General features: G+C 45.9%; 1 protein-coding gene across 1 annotated transcript in view; it reads left to right on the top strand.

Annotated features, from left to right (window-relative positions):
- Window positions 1–14,215: 14,215 nt before the first annotated feature.
- Window positions 14,216–25,595, top strand: part of LOC144137167 (peroxiredoxin-6-like) — a 42,508-nt gene continuing 31,128 nt past the window's right edge. Inside the window, exon 1 of the mRNA XM_077669451.1 lies at window positions 14,216–14,429. Coding sequence (XP_077525577.1) covers window positions 14,338–14,429 — 92 coding nt within the window. The 5' untranslated portion in view covers window positions 14,216–14,337. The remainder of the gene's footprint in view (window positions 14,430–25,595) is intronic.

The following is a 25,595-nucleotide window of genomic DNA, read 5'->3' as shown; positions in this document are numbered from 1 at the left end:
TACTCCCCCTGTAGGGCGAAGGCCTCTCCCATCGATATCCAATTATTCCGGTCCTGTGCTAACTGCGACCAATTTATCCCCGCAAACTTCTTAATCTCATCCGCCCACCTAACTTTCTGTCACCCCCTGCCACGCTCTCCTTCTCTAGGGATCCGCTCTGTTACCGTTAATGGCCAAAGGTTATCTTGCCTTTGCATTAAATGCGTTGCCCACGTCCATTTTTCTTCTTAATTTCCACTAATATGTACTTAACACGCGTTTGTTCTCTGCCCCACTCCGCTCTCTTCTTGTCTCTTAACGTTACCCCTATCATCTTTCGTTCCATTGCTCGGTGAGTCGTCCTCAATTTAGGTTGAACCTTTTAGGTGAGCCTCCAAGTTTCCGCCCCGTAGGTGACTACCGGGAAGATGCAGCTGTCATGCACTTTCTGCTTCAGGGACAACGGTAGGCTGCCATTCATTATCTGAGAATGCCTGCCGAATGCATCCCATCCCATTCTTATCCTTCTAATTACCTCTGCCTCGTGGTTGGGATCTGGGGTCATAACTTGGCCTCAGTAGATACATTCGCTTACCACTTCCACTGCCTCGCAACCTATCTCAACCCGCTGTGCTCTCCCGAGGTTACTAAGCATTACTTTAGTTTTCTGCATAATAATTTTAAGGCCCACGATTCTACTCTACTTGTCCAGTGCGGTAATCATGCTTTGAAATTCGTCCCCTGAGTTACTTTGCAGGGCAACGTCATGAGCAAATCTGAAGCTACTGAGGTATTTTCCGTAAATCCTTACCCCCACCAGTTTCCAATCCGATGTTATCAATGCGTATTGTAAACATGCTGTGAATAACACTGGAGAGATTGTGTATCCTTGTCTGACGCCTTGTCCTTGTCTTTTACTTGTCTAATAGGCATTTTACTGTTCTTCTTGTGTAGTACGATGATAACTGGACCCATTGTTGATATCCTCTAATATTCTTATGTAACGCTCGTATACACGCTGATTCCGCTATGCTTGAATGACTGCTGAGGTTTCGACGGAGTGAAATGCTTTCTCTTAACCTATATAGGCTATATATAGGGGTTGAGTATACTCCGCGCATTTCTCTATCACCTGATTGATCCTGGGAATATAGTCCGTTATTGAATAGTCTCTGTAGTTACTATGTTCATTAAGAAATGTAGTTTTGTTACTATCAGTGAATCTTTGTACCAAACAAACAGCAGTTACTAAGTGCACGGTATAGACTCGTAACGATAGCATTTAGGTTGCATACTTAGTGGCAGGACATACGTGCTCTTCGGGGGGCAGTAAAGCTCGTAAGAAGTTAGTAAATACAACCCGTTACTACTGTTTTGGTAGCATTTTTATATAGAGTGCACGGAAGCCGTATTTTTATTAATTTGGAAATGGTTGCTTGTTGAGCCCTTTGTTCTCTTTTCAGCTTCTAAGCCTTTTTTATCCTTTCACTCTAACCCCCCCCCCCCTCCCGCCCACCTAAAAAAGAACTAAATCCTGCGTAGTACACTGAGCAACTAACCGCTCGGTTGATAAATAAACAACTGATAACGGCTGATAAAAACAACTAATCTGCGACGTGGAAGGCAGGATACACGATTGCTTGTTTTCCAGCTGAATCTTCTACAGGGCACACACCTGCAGCGCTGTGGAGCGTGGTACGTCGGTAGAGCAGAAACGACAAAATATTTAGCAATAACAGCGTCGAAATAAAGAACGAGAGCGAAAGAAAAGCAAGAAAAAATAAACAAAGCCTACTACGGAATTACCGAGTATTAATGGTGGAAGGTAGTGATATGATGTGGTTCAGAGGGAGGGCTATAGCATGGAGATCCGTTAGAAGACTTTCACCGGCGCAAAGAAGATAACAACAAATCCTGGAGGTATTCTGTGCTAAAAACTAAAAAGTGCGGAGGAAAAAAAACACCTACTGCTGTGGAGAAAAACCTTTTCATTGCAAAGGCATAGATGCACGGAGTAAATAAAAAATATATGCACCCTGCATTTTATTTCCTTATATGCAAAGAATAGGCTGGATGGTAGTGTTGAGCGTTAGAGTGATTTTAACCATGGCTTCCTCTATTTCGCGGTCAATCAGGATGGCGGTACTCGAAGAGTCTTGATCTTTTGAGGCTCGATATTTCTCGATGAGGTGTTGCAGTTGGCACGGAATGTGGAACAGGCGTATGAAGGCGTGAATGAAACTTGTTGTTTTTGGAGGTGGGCGGTAATATTAGAGAACATAGGTTACACAGGGGTACAAAGTTATGGTCGGGAAACGAAACAGGTGTCCCACAGAAGATGAAGTTTGCTTTGTCGGGGAGCGGGAAAACATCTTGTCGGTGGCCAATTTCACCGAAAATACGGCAGAACTGCGGATTTCGGCAATATAGGAAGCATCGAGTAAGCAGACACTCCACCTTGACCTAGAAGGGTATCTGGGGTCCCTGAAACATCGGAAGGGCGGCCCTCATGCGTCCCAGCATTCAATTCTGGAGAATTTGCGGGCTGTTAGCGGACAGTAGAAATGTAATATTATCGTTGGTGACGTCAGTATACAAACCACGAAGTACGCTACGAATGGTGCTAGGGGGCTTGAAGTAGGTCGAAAGTTCTTGTTGCACGTTAAGTAACTCGAGCCGGTAAATTGTGCAGAGAACGAGCTCATGGTCCACTTGGAAGAAAAATAATAGTTTCTGCATGGGTAAACACGTCAGTGCATGGGAAAATATAGAAAAAGCGTATTTCCTTCATATCAGGAGTGAATGCCGCATTAATAGCGTGCCCTTTAGTAGCACCCGCCTTTTAAGAGCATGTCATATACCGGGTGCCTCATTAAAGAGAGTGAGCCACCTCATTAATGCCTCATTAGCGTCGTGTTAACGAGAGACAGAGAGAACAAACCTTATTGCCCCCAGAACCAAGGTCCACGTCCTGATTATACTCTTCAATTTGCCGGGCCCATGTAGTGCTGGAGAATGTTTGTGTCGATCCGGTGCACATGTTCACAGAGCTTTCACGTAGCCTGGATGTTCGCTGTCGGCGGTGTAGACAGCCACAGCTCCCAGAAAGTGATAGAGGCGAGGGGTGGGGTGAGATGGTGGGGTGCATTCCCGAATTTCGGTGGTGCTACGCGAACTGGGTAGCTATCCCACCTGAGCAACAGCTCAGAAACTCAGCTTCTTTTGACCAGCTTCTCTTTGGCCAGCTGAGCTTCCAACTAGCCATTTTGCCGTAGCTATACACTTGAGCATGGCAGTAGCTTACCTTTCCAACAGCCAGACGTCAATCAATCTCATCAGTAACCGAGTGTGTCCGCTTACCCCTTCACAACCGCGCGTGTAAAAGCTAAACTCACAAATGCTGGCTCAGTATCACTACAGGCATGAGCGATGACGTCGTCGGCGGAAAATGTATCTCGCTCTCTCTCTATGTTTCATCTGGCTCTCTATGCCCAATTCATTGGGAAATAACTATCATCCCAGATAACTAAGGGGTTTCACTAGGACGATCAAACCACACTTGGGCACACAAACAGCACTCCCTCACCAGATAAGGATCTGGCCACCCTGGGGTAGTAGTTGGCCGCCACCTCCCATGACTAACCAACTCAACTCTCCGTCCTCAGTCCGCAGAATGTGTAGACAAACTGTCCTCGGTGGTGGTCAGAACAGCGATACAGCAGAGGGTGCTAAGAATTTCAGGGTCCGGACAGGCCGCCATTGCAACTTGACCATGGCAATGTTTAGCGCATGTACTCTGCCTAGCGAGGGAAGCTAAGCTGTACTACTAGAGCAGCTCTCTGGCATTAAGTGGGGTATTGTAGGGTTAAGAGAAGTTAGAAGGACCGGAGAAGGCTTCATGGAGCACACTAGCCGGCATATTCTGTGCTATAGTGGACGCCAAGAGAAGAAAGAACGCGGGGTGGGATTTTAAATCAACAGAGAAACAGCAGGAAACATGGAGACATTTTTCAGCATAGGGGAGAGAGTTGCGGCTCTTTTGATCAATTAAAGAAAACAAGCGATACAGGATAGTACAGCCCTATGCGCCAACAACCAGCTATTTCGATGAAACTGTAAATATCTTCTACGAGGACGTCGAATCAGCAATGATGAAGGAAACAACGGAGTTCACGATTGTGATGGGAGACTTTAATACAAAGGTTGGTAAGAAGAAAGTGGGAGAAAGGCCAGTGGGAAACTTCGGAATAGACAATCGCAACAGTCGAAGAGATACACTGGTTGGATTTGCAGAGCGAAATAACCTGAGGTTAATGAACACATTCTTCTACAAACGAAAGAATAGGCAATCAACATGAAAAAGTCCCGATGGTACAACGAAAACTGCCATTGACTTCATTCTACAACCAGGGTATCGTGCATGACGTGGAGGTGCTAAGCAGGATTCACAGCAGCGATCACAGGATCGTTAGATGCAAGGTAAGGCTGAATCTCAAAAGAGAAAGAACAGAACTTGTGAAAACTAAGAACTCCGCATGGAATCAGTCAGAGCCAGATCACAGGAGTCTAAAATAACTGTACAAAACAAAGTCTCGCTCATGAACGAGCAGAACCAGGTCAGTGTAGACAGGCTAAATGACAACCTAACATTAGCAATCAGTGAGCCAGCAGCAGCTGTGGTAGAAGCATCATGTAGAGAACAAACAGCAAAACTTACTGAGAAAACGAAAGAATTAATGGCCAAACGTAAGAGCATGAAAGTGCAATCTACAGTGAATCGAATCGAATTGGCCGAGCTGTAAAAACTGATTAACAGAACTACAGCAAAAAAATATTCGTGCATATAACATGGCAGTCACCGAAGAAACGCTGCAAATAGGGGAAGTTTGAAGGCAACTTTGAGAAAGCTGGTCATCGGCAAAGACAGGATGCACGCACTCAGGTATGAGAAGGGAAAGATTACGGATAGCTTTGACGAGATAATTAAGGTAGCAGAACGATTTACACCAGGCTGTATGCCAGCGACGTTAGACCAGGGGAAACTCATGAGAATACAACTCAGCTTGTGGTGTCCCACGAGTAACTAAAGGAAGTTGGAAACGCTCTTAAAGTCATGGAAATAGGGAACGCTGCAGGTGACGACGACATAATCATACATCTTTTGAAGGAGGGAGGAGATATTGTACTGGAAAAGCTTGCTGTACTATAATCGCAATGCTAGAAGACTCAAAAAGTGCCCATCACCGGGAAAAACGTGAACATTATTCTGATCCGTAAGAAGGGAGATCCAAAGGACCTCAACAATTGCACACCCATCAGCCTACTAACGGTTGTTTACAAATTGTCTGTCAAAGTTATAGTTAGGTGCATAAGTGGCAGCCTGGATTCGTATCAACCCAGAGAGTGGGCTGGGTTTAGAAAAGGGTACCCAAATATGGATCACAGTCATGTTGTCAATAAAGTGATAGAAACATCCGCACAATACAGCAAACCCATTTACATGGCATCTATAGACTATGACAAAGCGTTTGATTCCGTACTCACCGCACCCATGTTAGAAGCACTACAAGACCACCAAACAATAGAGAAGACCTACATAAGATTTCTAGAAGGCAAATATAAAGAAGGCATGGGCACGGTAGCCCTCCACAAGCAAAGCGTTAAATTCCCGACCCGGAAAGTAGTAAGACAGGGATGTACCATATCTCTAAAAATATTCGCAGCATGTCTGAAGTGGGTGCTTTGAAAGGTAGACAGGGAAAACATAGGATTAAGGATAAACGAAGAATACTTGAGCCTGACGACATAGTCTTGCTGAGTGAGAATGCAGAACAAATGCGAGCAGTGTTTCAGAAACTATATACAATCAGAAGGCACGGCCGTGTGGCTGAAAAAAATATGAATAAATGTAATGTAATGAGGAATAAGCATACCAAGAACATCTTCGGCTTAAAAAAGGAAACGCTAGAAGAAGCAACAGGATATAACTACCTCGGATGGATGGTCAGTGGTGACCCCAACCCCGGGAAAAAAGCCCGGCGAAGAATAGGTACGGGATGGGGAGCATTCGGCAAGCACTCCCAAATAATAAAAAAGTAAGCTAGCTCCATCACAAAAAAAAAAAAAAAATCTGCAACCACTGCATACTGCGGGTGATGACATAAGGGGCTGAAACTTGGCGCCTTACTAAACAACTAGACAGCAAACTTAGGTCGGATCAACGGGCCATGGAACGAATAATGTTAGGAATAACACTCAGGGACAAGAGACGAGCTACTTGGATCAGGGAACAAACTAGAGCTGACGATATTATAGTTCAAAAATAGAAAAAGAAATAGACTTGGGCTGGCCGTGCAGTGAGACGAACCGACAACCGGTGGACAATTATTGTAACAGTGTGGATACCAAAATGTGGGTTTAGAAGAAGGGAATGCCAATAACACGATGAAGGGCTGAAATACGGAATTTCTGGGGTTAACTGTGCACTCGAGCGGCGCAGGACAAGAGCGGTTGGAGGTCAATGGGAGAGGCCTTCGTTTTGCAGTGGACCTGAATAGGCTGATGGTGATGATGACGGCGATTAAACGAACGAAAATATGCGCAACAGCGTTAAGTCGGGCCTTAATCCTTTGAACAGACTATACCTCTTCAGGACTCCAAACGGGCAGCTTCAGCCTATTAGCTAACCATCCCAGAATATGCTTCAGAGGTCATCACCGTTGGTTTCTTTAATGCCATGAATCTCCTCATTATACTCTCGGGAGTACTGTTCTTGCCCCACTTCACTCTCAAGGAAGGATATTCGGGCGCTTTGGGCAGCAACTTTCATTCATAGTCATGTGTTTTCTTCGTTATGTCTTTTACTTCCTCTTTCTGCCCTTCAAGCGAACGAACAATACCGACATGTTTTGACGAAAGCGCTTGTAAGCTCGCTTTCATGTTCTGGAGGGTTTCTGTCTGCTTAGCGAAGCCATCGTTCATGGCTTGGTGTTTTGCTAGTTAATCTTCCTGGTTTCTTTCCAGTGCTTTCAATCGCTGAAGAAACATATCTAGTTTTGCCATCCCGTCAGAAAAAAAGTTTTCATCACTGCCGGCCGAGCTAGCGAGAGATCAGGAGCCAGCCCATCTGTACACATGTGATTTACGCTCACGGGATGTACGAGTTGGGCATGACCACGTTCCACGCACTTCGGCTGACATTCCTTTTTAGCCCTTCTTTCTCACACCAGAGCATTTACCCACATTGTAGTGATTCCCGCATGGGTTTCAGAAAAGACACCGACCGTCTGGATCGACAGGCTTCATACACGCAAGGCAAGTCCCACCGTCCGACATAGTGAACAAATAGTGCAGTTCGGGAGAGCCGCAGGCCAATAGGACAAATATAAGTCACAAGGCCTTACCTAGGTGAGAAAAGAAACGACGTTTAGCACAGTTGTCGTGCTCTACCGGACTGAAGCCGCAGATCAGCAGGCGATGCTTTTTAAGCCTTGAATTCCGGGTGGCTTGCGCTGACTGGTTGACTTCCGGCCGACGTGAGCCCCGATAGCGTGGTGCACCCGGTCGCTTGAATCGGCGATTCCGTGGCAATGCTCCTACGGCGACAGCAACCAAGGGGGACGTCTAGGCAAAAAACAAACGACGTCTACAGAATGAAGTCATCAAAGTACTAACCAATACCCCAATTGACCACACAGTTGGTCCCTTACTGAAACAATGTGTATTGATGAAGGTACAAAAGCTGTTCGATTATCGCCTCTATAAAGCATTAATGAACAAGCGTCTCCATAAAATCAATACATCAGTTATTTCGCCAACTTGAACCCAAATAATTCTGTGTACAGAATTACAACTCTCCAACACTGGTTTGTACGCACCAGCCGGACTAACTATGGGACTAAGATGTTAAGCTCAGTAACACCGATATTACTGAACACTCTACGCAAAAATGGTGTCCACATAGAAAATGTAGCCCCCAAAGAACCTGCCAGGAGGGTTTATGTGATGTTCACCTTACTGGTGCTTCTGTTCCTTGCACTGCCCCCGCACTGTATTTTGTATAGTATACTGTTTTGCATTGTTATATGTGTATACAGTTGTGTCGCTTTTTCATAGTACTGTGATTGTTCCGTTGTGTGTTGCACTGCTATGTTATGTTTACAGATCTGGATCGTGTGACCTGCACGTATTATATGCTGCAGTCGAATGGTGTAGATGAAGTTGTCTGCTGTTGTATGTATGAACTGTTGCCCACGTAACCGGGAGTAGGAGCTTTGTCAAGCTGCAGTGCTGCAGCTTTTCTCCAATCCCATCACGTACTTTAACATGAAATAAACTGAATCTCAACCTGAACTATCGTGAATCACCGGAATTAACCATTCGCTTCAGAAATCACCAAAATGCTGAAGCAATGTCGCATGAGCATCCCAAGTAATGAACTCTCTTTCTGTTTTTGTATACTTAATGTGCGAGACAGGCAGTTGAAGTGCACCGAAACCTTGCTAAAAAAAGTTCAACTGCGGCCTACCGCTTTTTGCACTCTGAGCATATCTGATGAGAAAACAATGGCCGCCAGGTATTGTTATGCGAAGCAAGGGGTCGGACGCTCATACTGTATCGGGGAGGTCATTTAGTGGAAATTTTGTCTACAAAAAACACAAAAAGGCACCTCGTCTCCCGGATTTGTGTCAAACGCGACAAAATAATCCTACATTGCATACCGGAACAGGGCTCGTAGACGGCCAAGCTTTTAATTTAAACTCACAAACAAGGAAGTAGCGATCGCTAAGACTCCTGGCCGTTATCCCGAATACGTGAGAACAGGAACGTAAGCCGCTTGGCAATACGAGAATTGTGGATGGTATTTCAGGCTGCTCTAGTTTCACGATTTCCCTGCAATAATATTTCTGGCAACGCTGGCATAAACTTTCAACAGGTCGTTGCGCAAGCTGTTGCCATCCGCTTTTAAGCTTCCTTATTGACTTGCAACCAGCAGCGGGAGCCTCCAACCAATTGTACAAAAAATAAGTGGTAAAAGATGCTCGATAATATGAATAAAGGTTGGCTCCAGGCGACTAAAAAATGCACGAAGGAGCCGTATAGCCAATCGGCAGCGCAAAGAATTCCTATACGTTGCTGCAACTTTATATCAAGCGGAGCCTACTTACAACTATTTACTATTTACGAGAAATTTCTTTCTTTTTATTTATTCAGTTTCCTGGAGCGCCAAGGTGGCATTATAGCAGGGGTAAAATTCAACATGTGGTCATATACATGTGGCAGGCAGGCTAAAACACATCGCTGAACATCATCACAGATACACAAATAAAAACAGAAATACAAGTCTAACAGCTAGACTTACTAAAAAGCGCGTCAGTGGTACAATCAACTATAGCCCTTGGCAAGTTATTCCACAAACTAATTAATGGTGTGAGGAAAGAACGAATCTTTGTAAACATTTGTACGGCAAGGTGTTTCACGAATTTTCCAACTATGGTCACAACGTCTAGACACAAAATGTGGGGTAAATAGAAAGATGTCGGGATTAATGCCAGATTTTTTTTAAATAGGTACGATAAAGCAAATTAGGTTTGACATCCTGCCTGCGTTCTTTTAGGGGTTCCCAGTTAAGCTGGGTTTTAAGTAATGTAATACTGGATCGGAAAGTGTAATCACCCGTGGAAAAACGGGCAGCACGGTTCTGTACACGCCCTAACATTTCGCATAAGTAGGCAAGTTGCGGGTGCCAAGCGGCGCAGGCGTACTCCATGATGGACCTTACGTGGGTGAAATAAAGAAGCTCGTTCAGCTTAGGAGGGGCAGCCCTGAAATTGCGCCGAAGAAAGTTAAGCGTACGGGACGCAGAAGAGCAAACATGTTCAAACTGTCTTTTCCAGGAGAGGTTGGATGAGAAGCAAATGCCGAGGTACTTAAAATCTGTAACTGTGTTAACGGGCACTTTGTCAAGGACAGATTTCGACAAAATGGGTTTAGGACTGCACAAAAAAGTAATGTGCTGACATTTCATTGCATTCAACGTCATTTTCCATTTTTTACACCAGCGCTGAATTGAATGTAGATCGTTTTGAAGAAAGCATTGATTATGCGAGCTAGTTATACGGTGATAAATGACACAGTCATAAGCATACAGACGCACTTTGCAGTTAAGATCACCTACAATGTCGTTGATGAAACATGAAAAAGCAGAGTCCCCAGAACATACCCCTGCGGAACACCGGAAGAGACACCAACTGCATGAGGATTGGCACCCATGCAAAAAAAAAAGCGCTGCGTGCGATTTTCCAAATAAACCTTTATCCACTGCATTACATTGCACTGTAAGCCAAGAAAAGATAGTTTGTGTAAAAGCAAGGTGTGAGGAACACAATCGAAAGCCTCCTTAAAATCTAAAAATACACAATCTGTTTGTTCGTTTCGGTCAAATGAGGAGAAAATGTCATGACTAAATTCAACCAATTGAGTCGTACAGGAAAAGCCAGCCCGTAAACCATGTTGACAATTTGTAAAGTAATTATTGCTTTCCAAATGCTTAATTACAGCACTATAAATTATGTGCTCAAGAATTTTTCCGCACACGCTTGAAAGGGAAATGGGCCTATAAATTTCATGGTTGCTTTTGGAGGCGCTTTTGTGAATGGGGACCGCATTAGCAGTTTTACCGTCATAAGGCAGTTCACTGGTAGCGAGCGTTTAGGTGAACAAGGTAACCAGAAAGTGGGCAATGATTTTAGAACAAGCATTCAAAACATAATTCGGAATTGCATCCGGTCCACCAGCTGAACATTTTTAAGCAGATTGAGAACACTATTAGAAGTGATAGTTATGGGGCCCATAGGTTGGTCTATCTTTTTAGACACAGGCGGGATGTTTCCTGAATAGGGGGGCACAAAGACTGATTTAAAATAATGAATAAAACAAGTAGCTTTTTCAGAGTCGTCCGTAAGTATTTCACCATCAACCCCTGTAAGTTCCCTGCCCTGGGATTTAAGAAATTTCCACATTTCCTTGGGGTTTTTTTAAGCTTCGTTCCTAGAGAACAAAAGTACTTCTTTTTGTTACGGAGTCTTTGTTACGACTCTTTATATCGTTTCGAAGCTTCCTAATATCATCCAAAATGCTTAGTTTTTTACTTTTCCTGTACGCGTTCAGGAGACGACGTTTCTTTTTTTATTAGCAGCAAAGTATCTCGAGTCATTCATGGCTTATCAGCACGTTTTTTACGGGAGATAATTTTACCAGGGACATGTTTTTCTACTAAGTGTTCCAATTTAATTTTCAGTGCGTCCCATAATGCATTGCAATTGAGTGAGTGGCTCATTTCAATAAATTCTGGGAAGTTCTTCCGACAAAGCTGCGTAATCGCCTCTGTTATAGAAAAATACCTTCCTCGGATTGGTGGGCACTTTTTTGCAGTTAAGCGGGGACAAATAGGCACGGACGTAGTCATGGTCGCTGATGCCTGGGATGATACTAACATATTTAATAAATGATTGTCTGTTTGCAAATAGTAAATCTAAAACAGAAGCTTGCTCATTCCCTTTTCTAGCGGGTTTGTTTACAAACTGGAAAACGTCGTTAGCCAGAACCAGTTCGGGAAAGCTTAACGAAAGTGCAGACGAATCAGTTAACACCGATTTGTGATTTAACCATAGCACTTGCGGCCTATTGAAATCGCCTTCTAGTATGTAATTGTTTTTTAGAGTAGACAGGAAGTCCGATAAAGGACCAAAAAAACATCCGGGCTGGATATGTGGGAGGACGATAAAAGGAAGCAATTGTTATCGCCTGACCATTATTATTTAAATGAATATTACACAGTATCGATTCCGCGTGTGTGAACGATACTGTCAGTGGACTAGATTGCAGGCTGGAGTCAACGAGCACAAAAACGCCCCCTCCCCCCGTGTCCCTATCACTACGGTATACTTCAAAGCCAGGCGGGAAAACTTCAGAATCACGGATGGAACTATGAAGCCAAGACTCTGTGCCAATGAGAATGTGAGGACTAGCTGTTGCAACAAGCATTGCAAATTCGTCGGTTTTATTATTAAATCTTCGGCAATTTACGTTCAGAATGACGAGGTGAGACGTCTGTGGCACAGAGCGTGCGCGGCGTGCATCGTTCCGAGCAGGCGCCCGTTTCCACTTCTGCTATCTTTTTGGTTCAACCACGAGATCCAAATTATTATCATAGATGAAGAATTTTTCGTTTACAATAAGCTTATTGTGTCTTAGTTTATAGGACGAACCAGAACTGCCCGCCAACTGTATTAGCTTGGATTGTGCTAACCTTGCAGCAGGGGTAAGGTGTTCGCGCAATGCGAAATTCGTGTTTTTTAGTTTGAATCCACGAGAAAGCATGCGCTCGCTATCTTTGTAACTGCAAAATTTTACGATTATCGGTCGATTTTTATTTTCCTGGAAAAGCCAAAGACGATGTGTCCGTTCGATATGGTCAAGCGCAATGGGTTCACCCAGCTGCTTATCAAAGAAACAAAGTGCTTTAACCTTTGATTGTGCCCAGCTTTCATTGAAAAAATCGGTTAGACCATATCTAATCAAACTATTCCTACGCTATCTGATATTAGTATCCTCAACCTGTGTTTTCAGCTGCGCGACATCACGATCCATACAGCTAGGAACATTATGTCCAGCTAAAATGGTAGGGACTTCGCTCTTTCTTAAAGGAACAGACAACCGATTTTTGTCGAGTATATATTCCCTATCCCAAATGAAAGGGCATCACTTAGAGCGCCTTGACGAGAAACGGTTTTGCTGATAACGCCCTAAAACTTTTTAAATCGAAATTTTTAGATCTACAAGCCGTATGTGTCCCTCCCAAAAATAATGCTGGCAACCATGACATAGAGTAGCTCGGCAACATACTTTTGTCTGTATGAGAAATAAAAAACAATATTTAAAAACTTGTCCCCAGCAAAAAGTTTGAATCGCAGGCTTTCCTGTTCCTGTATGTGTTTTTTTAATGCAGCGGTCTATTTTGCACGAATGCGCCAACTGTTGGGATAGACGATAGGTAGAATCTGGCTTCACGTTGTGAAGGTGGCAAGTTCGATTCTTCCCGGGCACGACGTTTTCATTTTTTTTAAGCTGCCGTTGGCGTATTTGGAAACTGAAATCGAATATTTTGGCAGAACAAACGCCCCTGACTCAGGAAGAATCGTCAAAGCTCCTTCACTGGGCCTGTTTACTGAACGCTGCCGTTGATTCTGTGCATGGAGGCTCGGTTAGCCACACTGAGAGCAACCCAGCGACGGCGGGTGGCGTGTCTTAAAAAATTTAAAAATAATCCTAAAAAATACATATACAATTCAAACTGATACAAATATTTGTGTTCAAAGGTTTTCAATAAGTGAATAAACGTTTCAGCAGTCACAGTAGCTCCTAGGTTTGCAGGTCACGTGACAGGGACACATGTTGCAGTGTCAAGTTTCGACACCACGAACCGCCACCCTTCCGATTTCAGGAAGTTTGCTGCCAAATTAGAATTATTTCCGCCAATTTGTTTAGAAATTGCTTGCGGTTACCGGACTATATAAAACGCCGGCTTTCATATGAGCTAGAGAACATATACGCGACAAAAATCGGTTGTCTGTCCCTTTAAAACAGCATTGAGTTATACAACTGGGACTCTGTTTAATAAATCTTCCATATACGTACTTATTGCAGCCTGATTGTCTTTAAGTTCGGCGCCTAAATGACGGCGCCTTGCGAATAAGTTTACGCGAGTGTTTATTAGGGCATCCTACGTGTTATAAAAGTGCACACGAACCGTTGTAAAATCTATCCAGGCACATAAGAGGATGCGCCTAGCTGCTATGTATTGCACCACGCCAGACCGAGATACCGAAATGAGGCTGGCGCCGTCTGGGCTCGCACCTAGTTTAAAAGGCACAAGCATTGCTTGGGGGAGGGTAATTACAATACACCGTGTGAAAAGCGGTTCAAAGTAGGAAGAGGTTCCGTTAAATGGGGTTGCCATGAAGGCGACCGGCACAGCGAGCCACGTTCGCCGAAGAAGCCAGACAGGCCACTTCGCTCCCCTCGTCTCTTTTTCTCTTTGAGTTTTTGCCGTCCCTCTCGAATTCCTCTGGAGAGAAGGAAAAGCGCCCGACGCATCCGCTCCAAGTGCGCACGCGCGCGCCAACGTGCACGTCGCTGCTCTGCACGGCGCATGCGTCGTCGGGAGCGAAAAGGGCGTCTGCTCCGGCTGGTGTCTGCCAGTTGTGCGTACCGCCCCTGCGCGCTCGTCTGCAGTGAGCTCGCTCTATCGACGGTGTGTTCTTTCCCGCTTTCTGAAACTACCCAGGCGCAAAGAAGATGCCTCCCTTGAACCTCGGCGACCCCTTCCCCAACTTCACGTGCGAGACAACCGTCGGCACGATCGACTTTCACCAGTGGCTGGGAGACTCGTGAGTGAACGCCCTTTCACATCCTGGCAACGATTGAATGCGCGGGCCCGGCGGCGGCTGTGCCAACACAGCCGGCATGCTGGCTGGGGAGCAAGATACGGCGGGAGAGCCGCCGCTGACGCCGGGGGCGCCATGTGGCCCGGTCGTGCAGGTTTTCAGAGGCGGTTTTCTGCATTCTCGTCTTCCTATTGTCCGCACTTCATGTGTGTCAGCGTAAACATGGTGTGCCGGCACCGTATTTACGCGTGACCCATTGAAAAGCATTTCGCATCTCGTCTATTTTACCACTGCGATATCTGCATTTGTTGAATAGCTTGGGTTGCACGGTAAATATGGTTAGTTTATTTGGAGTTATTGTAAGGGGTCCTGTATTGCACGCTTGTATGTAGGTATTTGTTACCAACAGTGTTGGCTCGTGCTAATTCGTTAATGAAAAATACGAAGCTGCAATAACGAATGGCGTTCGGGACTGCCCAAAAGCCACGAACTTAGGAAATGGCCGCACTTGCACCGACATCGCGTTTAACTCTATGTCCCACGCGGCACCCCCACGCGCGAAGCGCGTGTTAGTTCGAAATTGGGGGATGACTTACGGCATCATGGGAGGCCAAACGTAAGAACCTGAAAGTATCACGTACGGCAGATCACATTTGAACTAGCCGAGATGTCGAAACTGATTAACAGAAGTAAAACACGACATTCGTGCCTACAACATGGCAGTCATCGAGGAAACGCTGCAAATAAGGGTAAGCTTGAAAGCAACTAAGAGAAAGCTGGTCATCTCACAGACAGGATGTACGCACTAAGAGACGAGCAGGGTAACGTAACGCACAACTTGGACGAGATAATAAAGGTAGCAGAACGATTCTACAAAGTCTTTATGCCAGCGACGTTACACCAAGGAAAAACTGCTGAGACTACGAGCTTAACTGGCGATGTCTTACAAGTAACTAAAGAGGACGTAGGAAAGGCTCTCCAATTTATGAAAAGAGGTAAAGCACCAGGTGATGATGGCATAACCGTACATCTTTTGGAGGGGGGGGGAGAGACATTGTTCTGGAAAAACTCGCTGTACTATTTTAGGAATGCTTGGAGACTCAAAGTGCCCATAGCCTGGAAAAACGCGAACATTATTCTCATTCATAAGAAGGGAGATCCCAAGGACCTCGAGAATTACACACCTATCAGCCTGCTTTCCGTTGTGTACAAGCTTTTTACCAAAGTTATAGTTAGCCGCATAGGTGACAGCCTGGATTTCCCACAACCCAGAGAGCAGACTTGGTTTAGGAAAGGGTATTCAACCATGGATCACATTCATGGTGTCAATCAAGAGATAGAAAAATCCGCAGAGTACACTAAACCCCGTTACATGGCATTTATAGACATTGAGAAAGCGTTTGATTCCGTACTACCCGCAGCCGTGCTAGAAAGCACTAAAGGACCAGAGTCTAGAGATGACCTACACAAGACTTATAGAAGATATATATAAAGAATGGAGGGGCACGATAACACTCCACAAACAAAGCGATAAGTTCCTGAACCGGAAGGGAGTAAGACGGTGAGATACCATCTCATCAAAACTATTCACATCATGTCTGAAGGGGTGTTTAGAAAGCTTAACTGGGTAAACATAGGACTACAGATAAACGGGAATACTTGAGCCATTTGAGGTTTGCGGACGACATGGAATTGCTGAGTGTGACTGCAGAACACCCGCCAAGAATTCTTGAGGAACTACCATCATAAAGCATGGCCGTGTGGCTAAAAATAAATATGAATAAATCTGATGTAATAATGTAATAAGCATGCAAAAAACGGCTTCTTCAGCTAAGGAAACGAAATGCTAGAAGTAAAAGAATACAACTGCCTCGGAAAGATGACTATGGCTGGCCCCAACCACGAAAGAGGAATCCGGCGCAGAATAGGTACGTGTTGGGAAGCACTCCAAAATAATTAAAAGCTACCTCTCTCACTCGAAAGAAATATCTACAACCAGTGCATACTGCCGGTTATGACGTATGGAGTTGAAACTTGGCGCCTTAATAAACTAGAAAGCAAACTAAGGTCGGCTCAACGGGCCATGGAACGAATAATGTTAGTAGTTACTCTCAGGGACAGGAAACGAGCTTCCTGAATCAGAGAACAAACTAGAGTGGAAGATGACGCACCAGAGGGCGCTAAGAAGATATCATCGTTGAAATAAAAAAAAAAGAAATTGGCTTGGGCTGGCCATGTAGTTAGGCGAACCGAAAACCGGTGTGCAATTAGGGTAACAGAGTGGATACCAAGAGATGGGTCTGGAAGAAGGGGAAGGCCAGGAATCTGTTGGGGGGTAAACTGTGGGCTCGAGCAGCGCAGAACAGGAGCAGTCGGAGGTCAATGGGAGAGGCATTCGTCCTGCAGTGGACCTCAGTAGGCTAAAGATGATGATGATGATCACGGCATCGGTGGAACAGCCACCGTTCGTCTAAACTTGATCTTTATGGTTATGTGATACGTACGTGAGAAGGCAACTACGTCGACGAAGGTAGAGGCAGAAGAAAGCACTTTCTCCGTTTTTCGTCCACGTCTTCGAGGTGTATGCTATGTAACCCACCGGCCTGTGGCGCTTCGGCCTACGTGTGCGCACTGCGTTGTCTTCGGGTGTGGTTAGGATGGTTATAATACAACTTATTTTTTTATTGTAATTGCGTAGGAAACGTTTTTGATCACGACAGGATAGGTACTGCGGGCTTCCCGTTCTCCTATGTGTTCTCTTGAACGTTCGGCTGGATGTAAGTGACGGTTGCGCATTCTTCCGCATTTAGTGCCATCACATGGGGGTGCACATTGGAAGTCACATGCCTAGCATGCCAAATAGTGCTGATCGGACATCCCTGCCCCCGTGGCCTTCCGTGAGGCGATTACGCCCCCGCTTCCGCACGTTATGTCCCCAGTTTCTCTCTCGCTGGCTTCTTTTTAGTTTTGTGGCCATGACAAGCGTTTTATGTCCGCTTTCAACTGACGTGGTGACAATATTCGGTCTTGATTTTTACTCAAACCGCCCAGCCGATACCCCTCATTGAAGCGGGAGCGGTTCCGTGTTGACGAAATATCACTGACAGCTGGCATTCCGTGTGGATGCAACGTCAGTGACAACTATCGTTTCGTCTGGAGAGAACGCTAGCTACGTCCATTTCGTGTACTCTTGGTCTGATTCTGTTACGAGCAGTTTCGAGAACTGTTATAAAACAAGGACATAGGGAATGGTTTTACGGGAGCCTTGTATTTTTCTGCAGATGGCACCGCCTGATAACATAATTGTCATACAAGGAAATGCAGTCTCAGCAGCCTATTTAAGTGCGAAAGCAATGCTACCCTAGCAAATTGCATTTCACTATTCTTTATATTTTATTTATTTATAAGTCAGCCTTCGCTTCAGGTTCATAATAAGAGGGTGGTTAAATACCGAGGACAAAAAAATAACAAGGCAATCACAAATAGATACCCACAAGAAAGCAGCGTTCGCAGCGTTTCAAATAGTAACTGAAATGTGCATCAAATATACTGTCCAATGCTTTCACACTTGCACTAACATCGATCGTATTCATAAACGATGAAGCCTGTTCTGGTGTGAAAAAGAAAAGGAAAACACTGCCCGGGACGGCATGGAACCCGAGTCTCGTTGGTTGCGAAGCCGATGCTTTACCACTATGTAAGCTCTTATTCTCTATGAGCAAAGTTTTTGACGCGTTGTTAGAAACGCTGCCGCCCCTCCTCTACGGAACGATGCCCGCTTGCAAAAATGGGTCAAAGAAATAGGAAGGGAATCGTAATTGGCATCTGAAATGTCCATAGAGACTTGTCGCACCAGACGCCTGACCACACAAACGGCTCATTTCTCCACGGCAGATTGGCCGAAGAGGGATACCTGATTCTGCAAGGGCACCGGTGCTTAAAGACATACCCACGTGCGAATCTGCCACATGGCTGCGCTTACACAACATGGCGACTGCAAAGCATCCAGTTAGTAACAGATCAAACTGCGAGCAAGCAATGCCTAACTTGGTGCAAGAAAATGGCTGATTTGGTTCAAGAAAATAAGCTTTCGCACGCCATTCCCGACCTGGAGCAGCCAAACAGCGTGCCTTTACTTTTCCTTAGGTTCTTGCGTCACTGTGGCCGAGGTGTTTCACGCAGTACAAGTCACAATCTTCTCACGTTGCTGGAACGCTTAGGCAGCTTGGTTGTGGCCTAACTGGTTTCCGTTCCCTTCATCATATCGTGTTTTATATCGCCGATCGGGCCGAGTTTGCAGCTGAGCGAGCTTTGGCTACAAGCCACTTCGGATGAGTTATTTACATAGGACGCACGTGCACACATTTTCCTGGCGCACGCGCGGAAACGAGGTGTGATGGTCATCATTCCGTTGATAACAGCTAGGAACCGCCCGAACGATCTGCGGCCGACCGCAGCTTTTCGGCTCGCATCCCTCCTGCTGGTCAACCCACATGCTGTCGCAGCTCCGGTTACTCAAGCTTGATATTCACCGAAATGAAAATTTCGGCGTGAAGCAAGCAAAACAATCGCGCCGAAAACAACCAGCTAAAAACAACCGGCTAAACCTTAGCTCACGCTACGTATACTCTGGCATAGCCGAGCTAAGCCACTGCTAATTTTTTTTTTTACTCGCGGGCACGCTGATTTTCTCGCTTCCTGCAGCGCTACTGCGATGCTCACTGAAGCACCGAGGACCGACGCCTTTGTAGCATTTTTTTTCATCCCGATGGAACATTTGCGGCCTAATACGACGAGAGCGCCGGCTTTGGCGCAAGTGCTCCTCGCGTCCTGATAAATGTTTACGGGGACTGTTTTTTTTTTTGTGCTTTATCGTTTATACACGATGAGACTAGCGGCTTCCGAACGGCGTCGCCGAGGGAAGAGAATGAAGTACATTCACAGGGTTCCGTGCTATCGACAACGAAATGCCGGCGAGATGATTCGCGAGCCTTTATTCATGGTCTTTATTTTGTATGCTACTTGACCACTGAACTTGTCTTTCAGCACGCTTTCCGCCTCCGATAAAGACGGCATTTTGCAAGGTTTGTAAAAGAAATTGTCCGTTGTTTTTTGTTGTATACTTCCTTACTTAAACGGATCCAAAAAGACACTCCTATATATTTTCTGTTCGCTCTGCATTTCAGTATTTGTCTGAATGGCACCTCGGGTCCCCATCGAAGAACGCCGTCAGATTATTCGCTTAGGGCCTCCCGAATTTCTTCGGCACTAAGCAACAGATCTTCAACCACTGCAGCGTCAATAAGCTTTTCCTCTTCTTCTGCTCCGGTCTGCTGGCCTTCTGCAAGCCGGCCTTCTTGATTCCTGCAGGCCTGACTTGCTCGGCTAACAGCATTCCTGGACCTATTAGTAAGCTCGCAAATTTCCCTTTGAGGAACGCCTTCTAGAAGTAGCCAAAAATCTTAGGGCGTTTTGCGATTGCTGACGAATGCTGACGTGCAGAGTGAACAGACAATTAAAGGAGTATGTCTTTGGATCATAGGGAAGTAGGCAGCAAAAAAAAATAAAGCTGAAAAAATTTCTTTTAATACATTTGAAAACTGCATACTTTATTAGCAGCTGAAAGCGAGCTGAAAGAAAAGTTCAGTGGTCGAGTAGTATAAATAACAAACAAAATAAATAAAAGTTCGCGACTCATCTCGCTGGCACTTCGTTGTCGATAGCGCAGCACCCTGCGATTGCCACTTCACACACGCTTCATTTTACGACGCCGTTCGCAAGCTGCTAGTATGTATCAGCGTGTATACGCGATTAGGCACAAAACAGGCAAATACAAAACAACAATCCGCGTAAACATTTATCAGGACGCGAGGAGCACTTGCGCCAAAGCCGGAGCAGTCGTCGTATTAGGCCGCAAATGTTCCATCGGGATGAAAAAAACGCTACAAAGGCGTCGCTCCTCGGTGCTTCAGTGAGCACCGCAGTGCCGCTGCAGGAAGCGAGAAAATCAGCGTGCCTGCGAGTTTAAAACTGGACGCGCATGCGCGCCGTGCCGGTCTCGACAACAGGCGCCAGACCTCCAGAGTGCGCATCGGTGGCTTTTGCCACGCGCTCGCGTGGTCCGCAATATGAAGTCCCCGCCTGTGCATTTAGATGGTTCGTAGATGCGTTTACGCAGTGCGCGAAAAGTCGTCGCATGGGTTTGTTCTTCGTTTGTGATTTGGGTCTTTGCAGTTTTGACGATCGATTGGACGTACTTTCAGTGAAGGTTTTGATGCGAGGAAGCCGTCGCGCTTCTCCGCTTTGTTTAGGAAGGGGTGGTAAAGTTTTTATCTTGTCGAACCATTTAAACATTGGAGTGCCTGGGGGACTTTATTGAGAAGTTCAAAATACTTGCTGCTTGTCTCACACCTCTCTGATATGTAGAGCTGGCCTTCCATAGGTCCTTTTGACACTCCCGGAACTAAAATACAAGTACTGTCCCACCCAACATTGAAGCTGAATTGAATTTTATCCTTTTTATATCCTATTTCAAAGTATGGATTCGTACTTTAATGCTCTTGAATCAAAGAGGCAGCAAGAAAAATTACGGGGGATGCGTAGAACCGTCTAAAGCCCGTTCTACATGGTGTGTTTTTTGCCTTCGAATTCGGTGGAACGAAGTTCGCAATGCCTGGAAATGTCGTCTACATGGTCTGCGAACGTCGGGATTTTCTCATTTCAGAGGCACGTTGTTTGCATACCGAATTAAGTCTGCTACGCGCAAAGCTTGTGATTGTAAAAAGTAGTTTTTATTTTACTTTCTTTTGCGCTGCTGAGCACGAGGTCGCGGGTTCGATTCCCGGCCGCGGCGGCCGCTTTTCTGATGGAGGCGAAAAGCAAAAACGCCCGTGTGTACGAGATTTCGGCGCACGATAAAGATCCCCAGGTGGTCAAAATTAATCCGGAGCCCTCCACTACGGCGCGCCTCATCGTCTGCGTTGCGTCGGCGCGTTAAACCCTACAAACAATCAATCAATTTTACTTTCTTGTCAACTTGTTTCAGACTGTTTTGCAGTAAATATGAGTTTATTTGCGGTTTCGTATAACAATCGCCAATTATTTTTCAACATACGCGCACATAGCAGAGAAAACAAACACAGAAAGTAACCCTGGGTTCGCTTGTGTGTGCCGAGCACACCTCGGTATACCTCGCACAGTTCTTGGGTTCTTCCGTATTCCATAGGAAGGGCCTTTTTTCCACGTCACTGATTAAGCATTCGTTGAAAACGGCGGGCGACATCGTGTTGTGAACGCACGTGCGTTTGCTTTCGTGCGTGCCGCGTTTTAGCCGTGCTTATATACGCAACGCCATCTGGTCGCCAAGCGTGCTGACGGTGGTGCCGTAACGTTCACCTAGCGCTGTTCCTATTGGCCGGAGGTCTGGCGCTTCCACGCCGCACGAGCGGCGTTCGCGGAGGATACTCGACCGTTCCAAACATTTTGCACTGTGCCTCAGCAACGCAAAAAGGTCGTTTCGCCGCACAAGTGGCCACGCATTTGCGAATTCGCAGGGAAAATCGCGCCATGTAGAACCGGTGTAAAGGAGTTCTGACACGAAATTCTTGTTACGCTTTCTTTCGCGGCTATAGGTGCCTACGAGCCCATTAATCATGGAATTGCTTATTAGATTGTCAAACGCAGCATAAATACTTATTCGTGTCAGTTTCAGTTTCGGTGAAGTGAACACCGAGGCAGCCTCAATGACAGGGACGCGCTTTGACGTCACTGTTCTTGTCGCACCACAGCCGATGGCGCTTAGGGCGCGCGCGCGCGCTATACGGGCTTGACCGGCCGTAGTCACACGTGACGTCAGCCCCAAAAACTGTGATGTGATGCCTGGTGATGCAGCACAAAGTGGAAAGCGCGCGCCAACGGCACCGCGGCCACCTCAATACGTCACGGGAGCCCCGACGTTGGCCGTTTGGGTCGTAGCGCAGATGACGTCATGAGCTCGCTCGATGGCACGCATGAGCTTTCTCGTGCGCTCAAGGATTAAAATTGATTTATAATGGGTTCTTGATTTTGATTGTGGGGTTTAACGCGCCGATGTAACGCAGGCGATGAGGCGCGCCGTAGTGGAGGGCTCCGGATTTATTTTGACCACCTGGGGATCTTTAACGTGCGCCGAAATCTCGTACACACGGCCATTTTTTGCTTTTCACCTCTACCAGAAAAGCGGCCGCGGCCATTTAAAATGTGTTCTACTTGACGGTTACGGTTTACACTTCCGAGTGGGTATCTTCATATACTAAGGAAGCTATTTACATAGTTATCTCAGCTTTGCAATTTCGTGTCAGTCTCCATTAAGAATGCGAATACGAGAGCCTAGTTGGACCTTCTGTTGATCTGCTCTTGAACTTTCTGGTATACTTGTGGCCGCGACCGTCACCACTAGACCGGCCCCATGAACTGAGAGCCTGGACAGCGCCCTCCGAAGCTCCTCCGAAGGAGCCCTCCGAAGCTCCTCCGAAGCGCCCTCCGAACCTCCGAAGCCGTCGCCTGGAGCCGCACTCCTTCTTCCCCCGGCGAGACCTGTGCCCTCTACCGAGAGGAAAAGCTTCGCCCTGTAAATATTTTCATATTAATAAACACTTTCTCTCTCTTCACCCCGTCGCTACCCTCTCCCCTCATGCACCGGGGCGTTTACTTCCTTGGCGCAGCTGTTTCTCTTTCCCGGCGCGCTGCGTCGCCCTTTTTCGGAGCCCTCCGACCTTCCTTCCGCACTACTGTTTCCCTTTCCTGTCGGGCTACCCCCTGCTCAGGGTTCCCGGCTCGCGCAACCTCTCAACTTTTTGTTTTTTTTTAGACGATTCTGTGTATCTTACTTTTTTGTTTGAGGCGTTCCATGAACAAAAGCAATTAAAGCCTTTAAAAGGTGAGGCTGGAATCGAACCTATGTCTACGATATGACATATTCCGTGTGGCGCGACGTACGTCTACGCCACTGGCTGTTCTTACATGGTATTGGTTAGTGCAAGGCACTGCTGTTTTCATACGTGCGGGATTGGAATTTTTTGTTCGTTGTTCCTCCTGTTTGGGCCAGAATCTCGCCTGCAGTATTTTAGACCTATGATTTGTATAATACATAGGAAATGTATTAATGACTGCTTTTGTGCTACTGTACTATTATGAGTGTGCTATTAAGCTTAACTTTGTGGACATTACTTTTATTGCGTACACTGAATCGGGTGGCAGAATCCTGTGTCAAGCCACATGACCGCCTTTAGTCTAAGCCTCTCCTTGGTTTTGCCAAGAAATAAAAATCAAACGAATTATGCCGAACCACCGGGAACGTTTGTTTCGTTTTTCTTGGCTCAATTAAAATCATCTTAAGACGAACATACGTACACATTCGTTAAGACGAACTTTCACTGTCATCGCCACCCTTGGTGATTCCGCGAAGAAATATGGCAGTCTCGGTGGAGCATAATAGAGACCAAAACTAAGCGCAAAACAGATAGAACCGCTCTGCAGCGGTTGTAGCTGTCTTGGCGGCGCCCATTTCTTAGCAACTGTAGGCGTCTTTAAAGATACTTTTGACAACAACGACCTTAGTATGGAGCTTGCATGCACCGATGACGTTTGATGCAGCAGATGCTTATTTCAATTCTTTAACAAAGATCTTTCACCCGTACAAAGGCAGTTTTTACTCTCCCGTCAATTTTATCTCAGCTGGCTTTCTGTATGTAGAAATAAAGATGCTTTGAGTACGAGGTGTAATTAGCAAGCCTAAAACCAAACCCTACAAAGAAAATACCATCCACGTCTGACCAGCGGAGGACACCAGTGTATTTGGAAGTCGTTTTGATAATATCGGTATATCTCATGTGATTGACCGTTTCACTGATTGATGTTTGTGCGAAACTGTTGACTCAAGATGCCCATCTAACATTGGGGCCTTCCATTTAAAGAAAAAAACATTTCGAAAGGCCGAGCCGCTTTTCAGCACAAAAAAAGTTTTTAATTACGATTGCATACGAGTCTGCTCTAGAGGAGTGGCCATTGGTTTGGATTTGTGCCGTGATCCAAAGGCCATTCATTCTGGCATGTCGTATACTTTCAAATCACGGCCTGAGAGTCAGCAAGAAGCTCCTCTTCACTGCGAGTCATTGGAGTGGTGTCAGCTACCACCCCCCAAGCGCTGTTAACACTCCCATAGTTCACATAAATTAACCACAAAGAGAAAGGTCTATACAGCCGCCCCGGTTAAGCGGAATTGATAGAGCATCGTACCCGCAATCCGAAGGTGGCGAGTTCGAGTCCCACCCGGAGCGCATCCTCTTCTCCACAATTGTTTTCCAACAATCGATATGCCAAGCGAGAGCAAGAAGTAGTTCGTAATTCTGTCGTCTGGAAATAGTTGTTTGGAAATGGTCGAAAAGAAAATCATGAGCACCTGCACTCTGTGAAGGTAGATGACTAGCGAAGCTTTCTAGCTCAAGACATAGATGTGTCACAGAGCTTAGGTGAAACGTATGAGGAAATTTTATTTCTCTTGAGCGTTCATGGTGGTAACCCTAACAAAGACGCGCACTTACACGCACACGCTTTTCTTTTCACTCCACTGATCTTAAAAAGTGTGTCTGTCGGGACTAACCTACTCAAAGTGCATATCCAAGAGATGCGACGTATAAGCGTGCATGTGGTCCATACCATGTTCTGGATGGCATGCGACATTAGTGGCGACCGCGTGCCGTAACACAGACGCCGGAACGTTCGTTTCCCAACGCCTCGCGCTTCTAGTCACGGGACGTTTTATTCTTACGCATGAAAAGTACATGGTAGCCTAGCCATCTAAGCCTCACTTAAAAATAAATGGAGGAAAACCTCGGGAATTTCTCTTCTTACAGTCTTTGAAGGCGAAAGCCTACCAATTGTCAGACTCCTCTACTGCTGCATCGTGTTTGCGTCTCATTCTTCGCTTTGGTTTGTTCTTTTGGCGCCAATTTCTCCGACAGGCAGACACTCGTCGCTCTTCACGCGGGGGCTTTCCCGCAGTCAGAGCTCTCCTAAGCGTACACATGTTCTACTCACGTACCGTCACGTTAACCTGCAACGCGACACACACTGGTCTAGTAACGCACTTCTCTCCTCTGGACACCCGGGTTAACATCCCACACTGACCCA

The sequence above is a fragment of the Haemaphysalis longicornis genome, unplaced genomic scaffold (assembly GCF_048455015.1).
Source record: "Haemaphysalis longicornis isolate Haplotype H1 unplaced genomic scaffold, Haemaphysalis longicornis Haplotype H1 scaffold_1, whole genome shotgun sequence".
NCBI lineage: Eukaryota > Metazoa > Arthropoda > Arachnida > Ixodida > Ixodidae > Haemaphysalis > Haemaphysalis longicornis.
This window is presented reverse-complemented; position numbering and strand designations above follow the sequence as displayed.